This window comes from Pezoporus flaviventris, unplaced genomic scaffold, assembly GCF_033815535.1.
Source record: "Pezoporus flaviventris isolate CSIRO_AGI_PZ_B2104156 unplaced genomic scaffold, CSIRO_AGI_Pfla_v1 ptg000083l, whole genome shotgun sequence".
NCBI lineage: Eukaryota > Metazoa > Chordata > Aves > Psittaciformes > Psittacidae > Pezoporus > Pezoporus flaviventris.
This window is the reverse complement of record NW_026892631.1, coordinates 10083163-10101592: the sequence shown is the minus strand read 5'-3', so window position 1 is coordinate 10101592 and position 18430 is coordinate 10083163. Positions and strand designations below refer to the sequence as shown.

Genomic DNA, 18430 nt, shown 5'->3' with positions numbered 1-18430 from the left:
CGCCGCGATACGCCCGGCTTTTTAGGCGCCCCGGAGGGGCAGGAGCGCGCCTCAGCGTTGGCCGCCTGTGGCCTCAGGGCCAGGGGACGAAACAGTATCTGTAACGGGAGTGACTTGAGGAAGCCCCGCCAGGGACCGTGCTAGCCCTCCCGGGGTGCGGCTGACTGAAGCCTCCGCCGCCGTCTTGGCTACGGGCAGTCCCGCGAGGCAGCCGGGCGCTGCTCCTGTCGCCTTCCATCTTACCGTGAGCCGAGCCGCCGGAGAGAGCGCGGTCCGGCCCCGCCGCGGCGGTGAGGGGCGGTGGGAAGGGCTGGTGGGGAGCGGGACGGGGAACAGGACCGCGGGCGGTGAACGTGGAGGGTCTGCAGAGCTGTGAGCGTCCCTGCGAAGGGAGGTCAGCTCTTGCTGTCAAGTTACTTCTTGAGATAAAGTGATTTTATTGTTGTATGATAGTTATAAGGGGGGACAACTTCCAGGAAAACTCCCCAAACCTTACCTGGCTTTGGTTCTTCAACATCTAAACGTAAAACATTTGCACCTTCCCTTCTCTCATTGATAGCTTCACTGGAGTTAAAGTGCCAGGAACCACGTTTTGCAGTAACACTGCAGGCTAAACTGTGTACCCCTTGTTAAGAAACTAAGATCTAACTGTTTCTTCTCAACTGATACACCTAATGAATCAGTTTCACTGCTTTCAAAGAGAGGCAGTTTTACCTGCAGTTTACGGTAATGTATATTTCACATATTGCAAATGATCAGCAATTTACGATGTTTGGGAATTTCAGGCTATCAAGAAATGAAGGTTAGGACATCATGTGTTGGACTGCGAAATCTTCTCCAAGGGCTGAGCTGCAGTGTCAGATACTACTCTAAGCATAGCTGTCTTCAAGCAGTATGTATTTATAGTAAGATAAAACCAAAACAATGCTGCATCCTGAATTGTTCAGGAAGTACATGCACGCACAGGACTCTGCCACCTGGAAGCATCCTGCCGTGGAGATGCTTTTCCTGCAAGGTACGCTGATTAAGTATGGATTTAAGGTCAACAACCACCTTGGCACATCTGCGCAGGAAGCCTCTCATATTTTCCAAATGTAGAGGAAACACATTTTTCCCAAAGAATTTGGAGCAGGGGGATAAGTATTAAGATTTCAGTTACGTTCAAAGCTCTGTACAGTTATTCAACTGGCCTGTACTGTTTTGATGGAAAGCTGCATTTTGGTTGAATTTCCTGCTGTAGTGATTTTTTAAAAATTGGCATATTCCAGAAGGATTCAGATATAGTGTCAGGAGGTAGCTGCGGGGAGAAGTAACCTAGGATGGAGGCAAAGCATCCAAACTGATGACACCAGACATAGACCATTGTGAGCTCGCTCAAAAACCCTGGACTTTTGCCGTGCTGACCAGTAAGTCATGGTTTGCACCATGTTAAATATTAAAATACGCTATTGACTTCTCATAATCTATTTACATGTGATAAATGATACTTTTAAAGGTACTTGGATTTATTTCTGAATGTAAATACTGTGTACATGGGGGGCAATGTATCGTGCACAGTTAGAAAATGGAATGAAATCATTTCAGGCCTTCTTGTGTTTCTAATACAGAGTGTGCTGAATGTGTTCTCAAAGTTTACTGCAGTATCCCAGCCTGTAAACCAATTTATATGCGTAATGCATAAGTACTGTTTAAAAAGATTGGTGTTTTCGTTTCTCTTAAACTTTTTCAGATGGATGCATGGTTGTTATAAAATTGTTTCAAGTTGACAGTGTTTCTGCAGACGTGACCTAAAGATCATCTTGTTGTAACCCTCTTATTTCTAATCATAATGTAAACAGTTCCTAAGTCTGTGTCTAAAATGGAACCAAATGTTTCGAGGAGCACATAGGAAGCCTTGATGGATGAGAATGTGTGGTTCTGTTTATTCCTTGGCAGTTCACTAATACAGTTACAAGTACTGAACTATGACACTGGTTCCATGGTACAAAAAGGTAGGGGTTTTTTCACCTGAAAGGAAGCTGTGCCTGTTAGTTTTGGAGCAAATGTTTTCAAACATTGTCACTGAGATACTTTGCTGTCCTCAGAATCTTTCCAGATTAAATATCCAGAAACCTCATTCAGTTTAGGAAGTTCTTGAGCTAAAATCATTGAAGGCTGGGGGAATACCTGTTGGGGAATATCATCTGGGCTTGTCACATTCTTAAGCTTTCCTAAATATCAATTCATGGCCACTGTGGGTTTTTTGTTTAGTTGCTTCTGTTTTGAGGAGTGGTGTAGACTTACAGCAATTTTTCCAGTGACTGGGGAGAGGATGTTACAACTAACACATACTGCAGTTCCTGTACCTTGATGAATTACACAGCTGTGCTAGAGCTTCTCTAAGGGCTTTCATGTTTTCCTTGAGTTGTGCTTCGGATTTGGTGATTTTAAGGCTAGAGGGACCATTGGTCTGAACCATTCTTATGAACAGTGTGGTTTACATTCATAGGGAGTATGGTAACTGGAGCAGGTAGTTTCTCCTCCTTTCAAAGTGTACTCATAACATTGGTGTTTTAGATCTCATGCCTCTGTGAAGACAAATCAGGAACAAACCAATGGTTCTTGGTGCAAAGTGAGGATGGGGTGAAAGTACGTCCTACTTTTTAAGTTTAGGCACATTCACATAATACCTTGAATGTTATAAAATGCTGCTTTTTGTGATCTGTGCAGTGTTATGTGCTGTAATATATGTTGTTAAGCTTATTATTTGAACAAATGAGGTTTTACAGCAAGCAAAAGTAACATTGCTCTATCAATTTTAATGAATTTTTAACATTTTATAAGAGAAGACAGTGTTGTCTTCATGGATTGTGGAAAACCAGATCCTTAAGCTCATTCCTGATAAAATTGTTGCAGAACCCATATAATTTCATTGCTTCTTCCTGCACCCTGTGAACATTTATGCTAACACTTCTGGGGAGGTGGAGCAAGAACCTGAACAAGCTGCCAGGACTCCTAGGTACAGGGACAGAGGTGTGGGTTGCATTGTTGTCTAGGAAAGAAAATGATGCTCTTTGTGACAGAAGGACTATGAGAAAACAGCTCTGAAGAAGGAAAAATAATAGAATTCCACAAAAAATCAACTAAAACCTAGTTTTAGAATAAGAACAAACATATTTACATATAATCAACTCAGATCATACGTTGGTAGTAGCCTGAATTTTGAAGAGAATACCTCAGTAAATATGTCAAGTAAATCACTTTTGACAATCACAGAGTGGTTTGCAAGAGACTTTAAATATCATCTAGTTCTAACCCCCCTGCCATGGACACAGCTTCCCCTAGACCAGGTTGCTCAAGGTCCCCATTCAGCCTGGCCTCAAACACTAAAAGATCAGGAAGATCTTATTTGACTCACTCCAACTGTGGTTTTTAATGGCACATACTATTATAATAATGCAAAGTTGGTTTTGGGTCTATAGCTCAGGAAATACTATTGTTGCTTCAGTATATTCATGTTGGAGTACAGAGCACTGGCTTGTAGCTGTTGTTTTGTTTCCTTATTAGCAGGAAGGAACAAAAATCCCTTCCAAAAGGAAGCAAAACGCATCCATAACAACATCAGACCTTTCATACAAGGATCTTCTGAAATCAGAGCAGGAAAACTGGAATGACATTTCAGCAAGATACAAAGCTATGACAAAGAGAATCAAGGAAAAATTAGAAGAGTTGCACAATAAGTATACGTTCAATCTGGAAAGTCCAAGGGTAAGTGGCAAAAAATAGAAACTTGTAACTGAGTACAAATAAAAGGCAGTGAAGCCATTCCTGCTATGAAATGCTGGTTTACTGATTATTTTTTGTAGTTTTGAGGTTTGAATGTTTTAATATTTGTGGATAGTAACAGCATGTGTTTAGAACGTGGTAGTGTAGTTACCTTAATTTCTCCGTAAGCCAAAGCAAGTAAAGATACAATAATCATCTGACTTTCTGATAAAGAATACAATACATTTTCATTTACAAGAGCAATTGCAGGTGATGTGAGTCTTTTGTTGAATTTAGAGTAGGTATAGGTAGCTTAAGTACCCTAACTTTGAAAGAACCTTTCTGATGCATTCAATTCCTACTGTATTATCAAATACATGTCCTATATTTTGTCATTTGTGTAAGTTACAATTGTGTTGAATATAGGGATTCTAAGGAAATAGTCAAACTATATATGTTGGACTTGAAACATGTTTGGTTTATATTGAACAGATCAGGTTTGGAGAGAACGTGTACTTTGAAGAGAATGGCTGTATATTTCTTTCAAAAGGAGGTGATGGTAAGGGATTTCTCTTCCTAACATGGCACAATTGTTAAAAATATTGTATGCATTACTTAATGTACTTTTCTTACATGAAAGGTTAATTGCTGTGTTTCTTAAATAACTAAAGAAAATTACTTTTACAAAATTCTTTCATGATTGATTAATAGCGAATCCAAAAAGGTGAGGTGAAAACAGTTAGTGAATAGTATATATTAATACTAAGGCAAGTTTCTGGAGGAGAAAGAGAGAAGTAATTTTTTTTCAGAGCCCTAAATTAACATTTTGAAAACATGAAAAGCACATTGATGCTTTTTTTTATTTGCTGAGGGAGTGGGGAAAGATTTTACTAATTGTGTTCAGTAAAAACAACTGTGCTTTAGGTATTTGAACTTTAAAATTTAACATGTTTCCTAGAAGCCAAGATCTAGGCTTTTGAAATATTTTACATAATAACTACAAGACTTTATCCCCCCCCCCCCCTGTATTTTTTTTTGTTTATTTTTACAAAGTGCATTTTTAAGTATCTTGCCAGACAAATATTTGGTATTAATAAATTACAGTAATATGCTTGTGAACACTGCTGACAGACTTGCTCTAAAAACAGACATTAATAACCACTGTTAATTTTGACAGTGCCTTAATTACAGGATTTCTTTGCTATCTCTATTTTTAAATGTAGTAGATGAAGAAAAGGGTGACATTTTATTCAGTACTGAAGATCTTGGCTTTTCTGATGCCTTTATTCAACGTATCAGAATTTCACCAGATCAGAGATACATGGCCATCAGCTTAAAAAGTGAAAACTCCGAAGAGGCAACCTGTGTTGTTATGAAACTTGGTCATTTTCCTGTTGTGGAAAAAGTCATTCCAAGTGTATTTAGTTTTGGTAAGTTGTTTATGAATACCCTGTGGATCACAGCAGCTTTCAACACAACATTTTTGTCAATCTACAAATAATGATAAAATATTTTTAAGAAATAAGCAACATTTTCCCATTTAATCATTACAGCTGTATAATTTTTTTATTTACAGTTTCTTCCACAATGCAAATTTTTAAGTTACCTGATGTAGATGGAAGTGGCTGCTTTCATGATACAGTTTTTTCCTCGCTGTAAAAGCAAGCATTTATAGATGTTGAACAGTCATGATATCTGGGGTTTTTAATTTCATAGAATGGTATTTCATTCAATACGCTTCTTTAAAAACTACTGACATAACTGTTTACACTATAAAGATCCTTGTGAGGAATGTTCTAGTTTAAATTCTTACAGCTACAACTACAATCACTGATGATAGCTGTAGGCACTTGACTTCACTGAAAGCGTGCGCATGGTACCTATGATTAAGTACTGGCTGGAATTTCAACTGGACCCTAGGATGTGGGTCACAGTTCAGCACCCAATGAAGTCAGTTCTTTAAGAATAGATAACAGAGCTTTACATTGCTTTTAAATAAGCAGAGGTAAACTGAAGTGAAATGAGAATCTTTCTTATAGTATAGAATCAGAGAATTTTTGGGGTTGGAAGGGACCTTAAAGATTATCTTGTTCTAGCCCCTCTCCTGTGGGGGCTAGAACAAGAAGAATGTTAAAGAATATAGAAAAGAGTGCAATAGTGTGCATACAATGTTCCACATCTTGTATTTTAGATTATATTATTAAATGTCATTAAGTGTAAGTAATGCAGGACAAAAATTTAAAAATCTAGGTAAAACTTCCTAGCTACAAAAATGACTAACAAGAGTTTAATGTTGTGTTTGCACAACTGAAATTTATAATGCCTGTTAAAAACCAGGCCTGCAGATTTGCCAGTGACGTTTTTCACTATACTTGATTTGAACATCTATCTAGGTTTGTCCAGAAGAACCAGTATATTCATAAACCAACTCCCTGTTACCTACATAGGTGTGACAGCTTATGGCAGGTAATAAGTGTAGAAAAAATTACTATCAGAATAGTAGAGATTACACCCATTTTGTCAATTCATTCAGGTGTGAGATACAGAGGTGTCATGAAGTACAGAGGTCCCTCAGTCATAAGCAAGAGAATTTGTATTTGCGGTATTGTGTATTGCATGATACACAATAGCAGGCAGATAGATGAAAGTGCTTGAAAATTTACATCTATGATTTTTAAATGCTAGGCTATAGAAAAACTTTAATTTCCCTCTTCTTAGTGAACCTTTCAGCTTCCTGTGCAGTTTGGAGCCACAGTGCTGTTCAGAGAGCATATTGTTTGCATTACTTCAGTGTGGTACTTCCTCCAGTTCTGTATTGAAAATCAGTATTTATGCATAAGACAGCATACAATAACTTTTTAAAGCATATGTATTAAACATCCTTCTGGTGACTTTAGGACCGGGGATAGCAATAATTTGGCTGGATCAGTCAGATTACTAAATAGCAAGGTTCCTGTATTTATACATTTCTAATGTTAGTGAACACATGTACACACATAGAAAACTGGAGAATTTTTATTTCAGCAGTACCCATGGGGCACATGCATCATCTCTTTTCTCTAAATGGTTTGCATGCAGTCACATGCAGTGGTTCAGAGCTCATACTCCTTTTATTATCTTGCTGACTCTACGTAAATCTTTGTTCCTCTGCTCAGTTTTAAACAGCCACACCTTCTGTTTTCCTGTTACCTCCAGAACCCCCACAGGGTCAAGAGCTTCCTCTTCCTGGGCCCTGGACCATGGTCCTCTGCCTTTGTGTGTTTATTTATTTATTTTTCCAAATGAGATTCTTGTTCTGTGGGATTCAGAGAAAACATGGAAAAATCTTTTTGTGGCTTACCCCAGCCTCTGGGATAGAGAAGTGCTGTCCTCCATTAGATGTCAGCTGCAGCCCACCTTTTTTAACAGTGGGTCCAGTAGTGTTCATGGGGCTCCATTTTCTCTCACTAATTGTATATACTGTTCCAAATTTGATATGCATTTGTCTTTTTTTCCAGAATGGGCTGCAAATGATGTTCTGTATTACACAAGTCAGAAGAACCTTAAATGCCAGAATGTGTTTATGACCACTTTCACTAATCAGAAACATACTAAGTTAGTTTATACAGAACAAGATGCAAGGTAAGACTTATGTAAAATATAACAAGTCCTTTATGTATTCTAGAGTACCTTATATGTAAAATATAACTGGTTTGGAAAACATAGCCTTTCATATCATATTCCAAATGGTAAAAGGCATTTTTAACTTGTGTCCTGCTGTCAGTATTGCCATATGTAGTCTGAGAACGTGCTCTGTTTTCCTCTTGATACATGATCAGCGGAGATTTAACTTTCCTCTCTTACCTCATGAGTTCAGCTGAGTTTATAAATGTCAAGGTCAGCTTCAGGTCAGGTTGTCCTTTAATGAATGTGTGACAGTTTCATACAGGGTAAATCAGACTGTGGATTTCATTTTGTTTCCTCGGCTATTGATGTCTGATAAGTCTTTTAAAAAAAAAAAAACACAGAAGTTCAGGCTAATCCTTGCTCTGGGTAATGGATGAGCAAAATCATTACAGCATTCCCAGAGACAGAACTATTGTTGACTGAATACCCTCTCAATAACCTTTCTTGAAGCAGTGGTTTAGGAAGACAAGAAGGCTCTAGCTAAATTGAGTGCAGAACTAGTTTTTCAACTATGCAGCATGTGGTCGATTTATACAACATTCCATAAATGTTTGTGATTATTGTTAATTCAAGTTACATAATAAAGGAATTGCTATTATATTTTCATCTAAAAAATAGGAAAATAAAAAATCTGCAGTTGAGATGGAGTAAATAAGATCCTTTTGTTCCAGCGGCAGTTGATGCATACTTTTGGAAAATCAAATTGCACTGACCTGACACTTCCCCACAGGGAAACTGTTGCCATAATTCTGAAGGTCACAGTCATTACAGTAAATCTACTAGAAACTTACTCTAAAGGTTCATGTGCTACTGCAGCTCATAACTGAAGTTACATGTTCATTGGAGATGGCAAGACATTCCTTTGTATGGACACTGAGCAGTTCCATTCTACATCTGACCAGCTCTTTTAGGTGCAATCAAATCATTTTTGATTTCTTGACTTCTTTGAGAAAAGCTACAAAGACCAAAAAAAAAATAAAGTAATATCAAGGTCAGAGTCCTTGGGGAGAAGTGTAACCTGCATTTCAGTTTGACTCTCTCAGAGGTAAGGTCAGCAGAGATGAACTGTTGGAATCTCTACTGAATGCAGTACTGCACTCTTGCCAAATTCATGTGTATTAGAGAGGCAGGAGGCTGATTCCTTGCAGACTTTAGATCCCCTGCTGTGCCTGTCCTCTTTCAGATGTCAGGAGGGTACAATTAGAAAAAACAATAGTACCAAAAAAAAAACTGGAGTTCCTCCACCTGCAAATAATTAAAGGCACTGAAAATGCTGTGTATCGCATCCTTTCCTTCACCAGTCAAATTTATTTTGAAGTCTAGAGGGATCATTATTGCAGTCATGTATCTGATCTGTATTAATGCAGATTACAGTACTCAAACCTGCAATTTCTTGATGAAATGTTCTGGATCTTTGTGTTGGACAGTTTTGCTTTTATGGACATCCAGTCTTAAAGATTCAAAATGGCAAAGAAACTGCTCTGTCTCAAGATGGGATGCTCCAGTTAATTTGGATGACTCCTAAGGAATTGATTGTGAATTTTTAGCCTGAATTTGTACTATTAACGTCCAGCCACTGATTATCATCCTGTTTTCTGTTTCTGGTTATCATCCTGTTTTCTGTTTCTAGATTTTATAAGCATTTCAAATCAGTAGATACTTCCTAGTTTCTTACATAGTTCCAAACCCAGTTCCTAGCTTCCAGCTTTACCAGTGCAACTTGCCTGTCTTGTCTCATATAGGCCTCTGTACTTCTTTTAAAAATAGTCCTTTTTGCCTTACTTGCTTCAGACAAATTTAGGGCAGTAACACTGAGGCTTTTTCTCAGTTTATAATAGCTCTTATTTGTTATTGCTGTTCCCACAATATCTTTTATTAATTTGAATTTAATTATCCATTACTACTTTAAAAAAAAAGATGTTACAAGCTCAATAGAAAGTTCTGTGTTGTGCCTGAATTTTAAAGCCTAAATACATCAATGAGCTTCCAATCTTATCTCTATAATGCAAACACTTGGATTCAGTTGGGCAGCAACTGAACTGCTTGCTTGTCATATTTGTGGGGTTTTGAATCCCAGGATTGATGCAGCAGGAGTGGGTTTGGGAACCAGGTAGTCTGGAATTTCTTCAGCCCCTTTGCAGGCATGCCTTTTTCACCTTGCAGAGGGAAGCCCATGATTCTGAAACAACTGATCTATTTTTATAATACTAATCAAGTTTAAGCTTTTTTTCTAAAAAATAATTATTCCTTACAGGTTTTTTGTGGACATATATTGCACAAAAGACAGGCGTTTTCTCACTATCAACAGCAACAGCAAGACCACCTCGGAAGTTTGGCTGGTTGACTGTAGACATCCTTTTAAGTCACCTGCTCTTGTACAAGCACGAACAGAAGGAGTCGTTTACCACATTGAACACAGAGATGACGAGTTATATATTCTTACTACATATGGAGAACCTGCAGAATATAAGGTAGTTTTAACTGATAATAAGATTCATTCAGGTAACTGTTGCAGATCATATAGAAATAGTAAAGCTGGCTTTTAATTCTGTACTTCATAGGTTATTGAAATAATTTTAGAGAATTACACTGAAAGACTGATAGAAGTACATGGAGACTTACCTGCTGCATGCCAGTTTGATTCTAACTCCTTTGGCAACATCAATAAATGAATATGCTTTAACAGTCATTTCTCCTATATTAAAATTTAAGTTGGCTATCTCAGTCTATATAGCCAAACCACCTACAGTTCTGGCCATGCTGAGAGCACTTACTGCATTAAAATTTCCTACGGATTAATCTATGAGAACTGAACTTTTCTGAATGTTACTGAATTGTTCTTCCATTTTGCCCAAGTGAAGGGAGTTTCAAAGCCTCCAGTTTTAGTCAGGTAACATCCCCCCCCCCCCCCCCCCCAATATGAACTAAAACATTTTTGCAATAAAGATGTTGTATGAGTGCACTTTAATGTCTGTACATCTTATTCATAACTCTTACCTACATCTTGGTTTTTAGCTGATGAAGGCAGCTGTAGCTGCCAGCGGCAAGGAGAACTGGGAGTTGGTTTATGCACTGGAAAAGAAAACCAAGCTAGTAGATTTGGAGATGTTCAGTGATCACTGTATTATATTCCTGAAGAATGCTGGTCATCTTTACTTAAATGTGATTTCTTTTGTTTCACATTCAGTTCAGTCAACAAAGGTATGTTTTAATACTATTTTATATATATATTTTTTTTAACATTATGATGAAGACAAAGATAAATTCCAAGAGTAGAAATTGTTTGGAAACTGTAATACTGCCAAGTATTATGCCTACTGTACATTACATGTGGCTGGTTTTCATGTGGCGGCTTACTACAGCACTTAGAAAGTTAGAGAGCAGCTATCCTATGATACAGTTTTTTCTTCAGCTTATTGCAGTCAAGCTTTTTACAATACAGCTGATTTCTAATGTAAAATAGGACTTGATTCCCTAAACACTCCACTTGGTTTTACTGGGCCTATTTTTGGTTACATTCATCAGCATAAGCAAGGAAATAAACCTGGCCCTCCCACAGAAGAAACATCAGAACATTCCGAAGACAAGTATGGACACTGTCCTATAATGAGTGGGAAGAGTTGATGTTGCAGTAGAATTTGTGCAAAGTATTTCTTCCTTTCTCTAGTTGTTGCTAAATACTTGTGGATTAAAACCAAAATGACTCAATTCAAACCCATGATTCCTGGAGGCCATTCAGGCGAAATACTTGATTGATTTGTTTGCCTGAAAAATACAATCTGAACTACTCCCAAGTTTATTGCGACAAGCTACCAATGCTGCATTCTATAGAACTGCTACAGAAAAAGGTTTTCAACAAAGTGCACTGTATGCTGTCTAAAACCTTCATTTTTGAATATGGTCGTAGTTTATTTATTAAGAAAGGGTCTGCACTTACTCTGGAGAACTTGGACTTCTGCTGCCATTTCAGATGTCACTAGCAGCCCAACCCAAGTAAGTAGTAGTCTGGCAGAGGGTTTGACTGTGTCCCTGCGGCTCTCAGAGAATGCATCTTGATTTCTTTTATTCTTAGCAGAGTTAAAAATCTTAAATATAATAACAGTAAGTGTCTGAAGGTGAACGTGCCAGGAAAAGGTTTTGTTCTTCAACAATGGCTGGCACTAGGAGCGAAGTTAAGAGGCAGGGGTTTTCAGTGGCTTAGCATTACTGAGCTAACTCACAGCAAAGGCTTAACAACTGACATGGACTTGGCTGTATAACATGTTGAAGTAGAACTGAAAAATCAGGGGAAATAGGATCTAAAAAATAAAAACCATGCAGAATCATTTCAAAGAATGTTTTAATAAAAACCTGCACTAATGCCCATTTGAAACTGAACTTGGATTTATTTTCCCTTTTTTTTTCTATTTCATTGTACAGCTTTATCCCATGGCCTTAGGGACAAAGTTTGCCAATGTCTTTCAGCTTTTGACTGTTTCATTACTGAGCTTAAAAAAAATACTCATTGTGCTACAGACAAGCGGAAGATACTCAGAATCTTTTTCTCTGAAGGACACGCTAGGCAAAATTTACAGAAGCAGTGTAAGGGTCGGTCTCACTTGAAATGCCATGTTTTCTCAGCTACCTACGTGGGCCTGTGAATTTGAATTGGAATCTCGACCTGAACATACCACCAGCGCTTGCTATTTTCAGCTCACCTCCCCGATACACCCCCCTAAGCGTTTTGCATATTCATTTAAAGAAAATAATCTCATTGAACCAGCTGTGCAAGAGGTACCAATTATTACGAATTGTCACACTACACGTTTACTAGCTAAAAGCAAGGTGAGAATTTTGCAGTCCTTTTCTCATTCCTTTTATTCTTCCCTACCTCCCCACCCATTTAAAGAAAATGCATTTGGCAGGGAATAGAGATTAAAAAATGTAAAGAGCAGTTGGTGCTATAGTTACTAAACAGTGGGTGTTTTCTCCAGTGCTACAGGGAAGAACAAGAAAGAGTCGTGATATTTTTTTTTCATTAACCTGGGTATGCTAAAGGAGATAATGGTACATGATGAGTCAATAAACTTGGTATGGTATAACTTAGAATTGCTAGTTGATACGCAGTGTCATGCTCTCCATGATAAATGAAAAGGGTGCCAGCTGTTGGAAAGAACACCCCACAACCAGCTGCACAGCATAGGTCAGGAAAGGAAAGTTTTAACAGCCTGAACATAAAAATTTGGAGATGTTAATAAAGAGTTTGTGCTGCAGTAAGTGGTAAACTATTTTGTTAATAATAGCTATTCTTGGTGTTAACAGGGGAAGGGAGACTTGGGTACTTTGGTAGTTTAAAAACTCCTCAGGTGTTGCACTTAAATGAATTTTATACTCTGCATCCATAAGCCTACACAGCAGAGGTTCAGTCTCTTGCTTTATTTTTCAAGAGTGCTTTGTACATTATAAGTGAAAAAAATTACTGTAATCAGAAAAACACATTTTAAAATAAATAATTGAAGTTTTCATTGCTATGTGTCATTGAGATTTCTGCAATGTCCTTTATTGTAAAATACTCCTTCTTTTCCAGGATGGAACTTTGGTGCCAATTACAGTTTTTCATAATAGGAATTCTAAAGAGCTACACAGGAAACCACTTCTAGTTCATGTATATGGAGCTTATGGCATAGATTTGAACATGAGCTTTAAAGAAGACAAGCTGATGTTAATTGAGGAGGGCTGGATATTAGCATATTGCCATGTTAGGTAAGTTAAATAGAAAATGGCATTCAGATTTTAATCTGTGGGATATACAGGTATTTCTTGGTATGCAACTAAAGAGGTACAGTAATACTTTTTTTCATGTAGTTATACCCAATTGTTCATGCTTTTCACTTCCATCTCATTTTAGAATTTTTTAAAAGTAGTTTTAACAAAAAAGTGAATTTACCTCAGGAAAAAAAAAAAAAAAGTACTTTCAAGACCACATACTGCAGGTAGGTTTCTGCAATCGACAGGATTGCTGTGTGCAGCTTTTCGTCTTTTGACGCCTCCTTACTTCTTGTCTCACCTTAGCTCAAGAAAAGTTTTGGTAACACTCAAATTGCAGTGACACGCTACCTCCCTCTCTTTCCAAGAGTATTGTGTACTGATGTTCAGTCTGCATCTTCTGAAAGCCATTTGCCTTCTACAGCAACTACTTAAGCATTTAACTGGCATTTCTACTTCTTTTACTGGCTAAATCCTCTTGTCTCCAGTTTAGGTACAAACCTACTAGTTTTATGTAACCACTGTAATTCTTACTTCACATTTTCATTGTGATAATAATTCAGTAGCTAAAGAAGAGAGCAAAACAATTGCTTTATGGAGGAGAAGAAACACCAGTTCCAAAACAAATTCAGTATACAAATACATTCAGTCTGCTATAGTCGGTGGCAAGCATTGTGGTGTTCTTCCTCCCACCCCTTTAAGTACCTTAAGATGTAAGTCACGCCTAGATGAAGATGGATTCTTCATCCAAAGTTGAAGAAATTTGGCAGACTACTCAGTTAATTTTAAACTTGAAACCTGAATAAGGAGACTTCAGGTGGTTTAGAACTAAAATCGTGGTTGTGTAGAAAGAAATAGAAATAAATTTTTAAATCCTGTATTACAAAGTAGAACATTTCAAATAGTATCTAAAATCCACAAACTAGAAAAAAAGCCCCACTTTCTAACACTCTCAGAATTTAAGCTGTACAGAAGACAAATCCTGAGGGCCTCAGTGTGGAGCTGAGAAATACAATTTTACTGGTTTTAATAAATGCTGGTGTTATATAAGTATTCAAAGTATATAAGTATTCAAAATATTTCAGATACTTTAATAGCTTCCCGTAGAAAAAGATAATGTCTGATTTTGTATTGCGTACAGTGAGGGTGTCATTTCCTAAAGTGATGCTTTTCCTGTGAATTCCAGGACACAAAGGCAAGGAATACGCCTGTGCAGTTAGTTAGGATTTTCACCATTCATCGTGCACAGATTTTTTTGCTTGAATGTTTTATCCACAAAGACGGGTAAAGACAAGCATAGAGAAGAGTTAACTGGGAAGGGAAGCTATGGTTTCACAATTCTGAGGCTGCTGAAGCTTTGCTGTGTAATGTTTTCCAAAGAGACTCCAACTTGACTTGCTTTAAATTTCAGGGGTGGAGGAGAGCTAGGCCTTAGCTGGCACAGAGATGGGTGCCGGCATAATAAACTCAAAGGGCTCCATGACCTTAAGGCTTGCATCATGCTGCTGCACGAGCTAGGATTTTCTCAGCCAAAATACACAGCACTAGCAGCTGCCAGTGCTGGAGGAGTTCTTGCAGGAGCCCTGTGCAACACTGCTCCAGAACTCGTCAGAGCCATGGTTTTACAGGTGAGGTGCTGCAGACCTTGCATGGATTATGATGTTCAACTGTGTCTTTGGTTCATTCTACCAGTTTCACAATTGGAAACATTCCAATTCAAAGTTCCCTTTCCTCATTTGAGAAAACCTTGAACTAGACCTGTGAGGTCCTCTGTCCTATTTGCTAATTTTTCTTTTTCAATAACTTCTAAGGCTCCTTTCGTAGATGTCCTAAATACAATGATGAAAACTCATCTCCCACTGACAATTGAAGAACAGGAGGAATGGGGAAACCCATTAGCAGATGAAAAATGTATGAAGTATATCAAAAGCTATTGCCCATACCAGAATATTAAGCCACAGGTAAAACTATATTCTCTGTGTGGAATAGTACTGTAATATAACAGTTTATGATAGAACAAAAAGTGGAAACTGGAATTTTTTTAAAAAAGCCTATTTTACCTTTTCAGTGCTTTAAACCCCAGTGACTTTAGAATTGTCTTTGCTGCTGCTTTGTGTGAAAATGAATCATTAATACAAATATGAACTATTTCAGTAATGATCTTGGCAATATTTGGAGTCATAAAAGACCCCTGAAATCAATCCTAAATAATCCATAGGTTTCAAAACCAGCTGTTGTTACAGGACTGCCAGGAAGTAATAGATTATTCTGTCGTATAACAACCTTAATATGTAGAATACCTTCTACTTTTGTGGTATTACAGTAAAATAAATAGAGAAAAATCTGTTACTTTATGAGAAAGATCAGTTGTCAAGTATTGAACTGGTTTTGGTTTTTAATCTCAGTGTTACCCTTCAGTTTTTATCACGGCGTATGAAAATGATCAACGGGTACCACTAACAGGAGTTTTACGATATGTTCAGAAACTGAGGAGGGCTGCACTAGATCATGCCAGCACAACAAGTGAGAAAGGTAAGAAAAAGATAGAGCTAACAACCAGAATATTAGTAAATCATGTAATTAAACACTATAGTGATTGACTCTTCCTTAGAAGCATTCATTTGTACAGTACAATCCAGCATCTAAAGCTCTGGAGTAATTTCTGTTACCTGCAGAGATGAGATGTGCAGTCACACTGACACATAAACCTCAGCTTCTTGAGATGCACTCTCCAGAGCCTTAAGAGGGTTCAGATATCTCTGTATTGTAGACCTGCCTGAAATAGTTCAACCCATGTGTTAAATGTGAAACATGACAAACCACAACAGGCTAAGGAAACCCTCTTTGAGATGAAAAAGACTAGGAGAATATGAGTGGGGCTTACACTTTCCTAGGCCTCAACATTTGGTGACTACTGGGCAGTGATAGATGAACCCATACTGTCTAGTCCAGCTACTGATATATTCAGCCTGCAGTTCTCAGCAACACATGGATAAAAATCACTTTTGCTGCTCTACAAAAAACTGCTTTTCCCAGTTTGCTCCAACTGCAGGTGTTAGTCCAAGTTAGAATAACAGTAATGCCAAGGCAGGGACACTTTTATACCTGAAAGTTAACACTAGCTTTGGGACTGTTGCCAGCAAAAGGTAACACTCAGGACTTACCATTTTCTAGTACCACCCAACCTGGGGAGAGGCTTTTACCATCAGTACCAACAGAGATCTTGAATTAGCTTTTCTACATTTCATTGTGCTCCTTCTCTGCTAGCAGCACAACTGCAGTGATTGAGAAGGGATAGGAGATACTGTAATTGCTGCTTCTTTCTTTGCTCAGAAATTAAAAAGCATGTCTTTCCAAAGAAACTCAGCGAGAACAAAGATGCTAAACATACAAACACTTTTCAAGCGTATAGTTAATAAAAATACAAATAGTCCATCCAGCAAGCCCCTATATGATTCTCTTCTTAAGGAATAACAGAAATTCTGTCAGGACAGGAGGCAGAATGACCTATCCTGAACAACTCACATCCCCACTTACCCTTTTCCTTGTTCATTCAATGTCAAGTGATCGCTAGCTTCACTGTTCCAGGAAATTGGATCCCTAATATCATCTTAGACATCCAGGCAAGCGGCAGTCATTGCGATTCATCTTGGGAGGATTCACTGAACGAGGTATGCTCCCTTTGCTGCACAAAGTCATAATGTGGTGGAGGCAGGTGTCCCCTTGATGGGTACTTCAGCCTCAGTCGTTCATGGAATGTATGCTTGAATGCTTGAATGTGTGTTTGAAGTATCAAAAGAAAAAGAAAACAGACCTGCTGGAATTAAAGTTGCTCGTGCAACCTTTTATAAATATTGCAAGAGCAACTTCTGGTTCTAGATATGTATAAAATTCAGTAGTTTCTTATGTGTATATATATACACATACCCAGATAATTTTATATATTTATCAATATATAATTTTTAGAGATATAGAAGAGCCAGTGACAGAGCCAGATTATTTAACCTCATCATGCCTTAAGACCCAAAATAGTGTTAAATGTCCATTGTAAAGTACTGAGAGCTTTGAATTAAAGTTTCTAAGTTGTGTCAAACATCGTTCCAGCAGGAACAGTCTTGAACTGTAGAGCAGTAAGTGCCTAAAATTGTCATACTGGCTCTTTACTTCCATCTTCCTCATGAGTAAAACATATGTGATGGGTTTGATCTTTACATAAGCTGTACTATCAAAAGAACGCTACTACAATTAGGTTTCAAGACTTTGCCCATTGTACAAGTGTACATGTTAACAGCAGCATACTGCCAAGACCTGACATACCATTACCAATGTCTCAGACTATCACAGTTGGATACAAATTTTATTACTGTTAATTTTAATAAATCCTAGCAAATGTTATTTGGTGGTTGAGACAGTTATTCCCAAAGTTAATTCTCTCAGGAAAAGCCTCATTCTGTCCTAGGTTAAGGTATTGCTTAGTATTAGTATGGGAAAGGAATAAGATTGGAATAACTGTACAAGAACCTGAAGGTTTATAGAGCAAAGAATTTTTCTGTTTTGTAATGAACTATTATCATTGTTTTAGGTTGCAAGACACCTTGCTTTTCTGAACAAAGAACTTGAAGTATGCCATCTCCAACATCATAGCAAACCCTGCAAATAAACACATTGACCACCTGAAGAACTTGGGGTCGGATTTTTATTTATATGAAAAGCGAACACAGTCTCCAGAGGTAGCTCCTCTTGGATCCCTGCTTTGTGGGCATAAGCAGACAAATTCAAAGACAAAGTTGGATATAGCATTGGCTTATAAACATACAAACTAATAGCCAAATTTCTTCCCTGCCAGATAGTACAGAAGTAGCCACCTGCATTAATCAATCTGTTCAGTACGGTTCTCACATAAGCGAGCAGTGCAGCACTGTTCACAACAGTTAGTGTGCAAAGCCCAACATGTGAAGGACATGCACTTCGTGCTCACAGCCTTGACAGTTTAAGACCTCTCTGTCAAAACCACATTTTACACAAGGCAGTAAAACTCCCAAGAAGTATTTGATTTAGAAGTCTCACTGGTTAGAAGTCTTCTAAAACTAACCCCCATGTGTAGGTGATGATGACTGTTGCCCTTCCTAGCTACGTCACAGCCATAGTGTACTCATCATATGGTGGGATCAGAAAAACTGCAAAAAAGAAATGGTTCTTTTTTGAGTTAGTTTTTAAATCTTAAGAGTTCTAAGATTCAAGAACAGGAATCTTAGAACTCTTTCATCTGAGTAGA

At 37.9% G+C, this 18430-nt stretch overlaps 1 protein-coding gene across 6 annotated transcripts; it reads left to right on the top strand.

The window, feature by feature from the left end:
- Position 1: 1 nt before the first annotated feature.
- On the top strand, positions 2–17836 carry PREPL (prolyl endopeptidase like). Of its 6 annotated transcripts, none has more exons than XM_061475517.1 (15): positions 2–290; positions 786–1015; positions 3550–3747; positions 4237–4303; positions 4968–5174; positions 7242–7365; positions 9665–9881; positions 10426–10611; positions 12031–12234; positions 12977–13152; positions 14567–14783; positions 14967–15116; positions 15561–15687; positions 16744–16826; positions 17738–17836. In XM_061475517.1, exons 2-15 carry the CDS (start codon positions 797–799, stop codon positions 17813–17815), a joined length of 2253 nt encoding a protein of 750 aa, XP_061331501.1. In that variant the 5' UTR covers positions 2–290; positions 786–796; the 3' UTR covers positions 17816–17836. The 6 variants fall into 6 exon arrangements, with proteins under 6 accessions (XP_061331501.1, XP_061331502.1, XP_061331500.1 ...); XM_061475518.1 differs by having other exon boundaries at positions 3547–3747; positions 4971–5174; XM_061475516.1 differs by having other exon boundaries at positions 3547–3747.
- Positions 17837–18430: the final 594 nt, after the last annotated feature.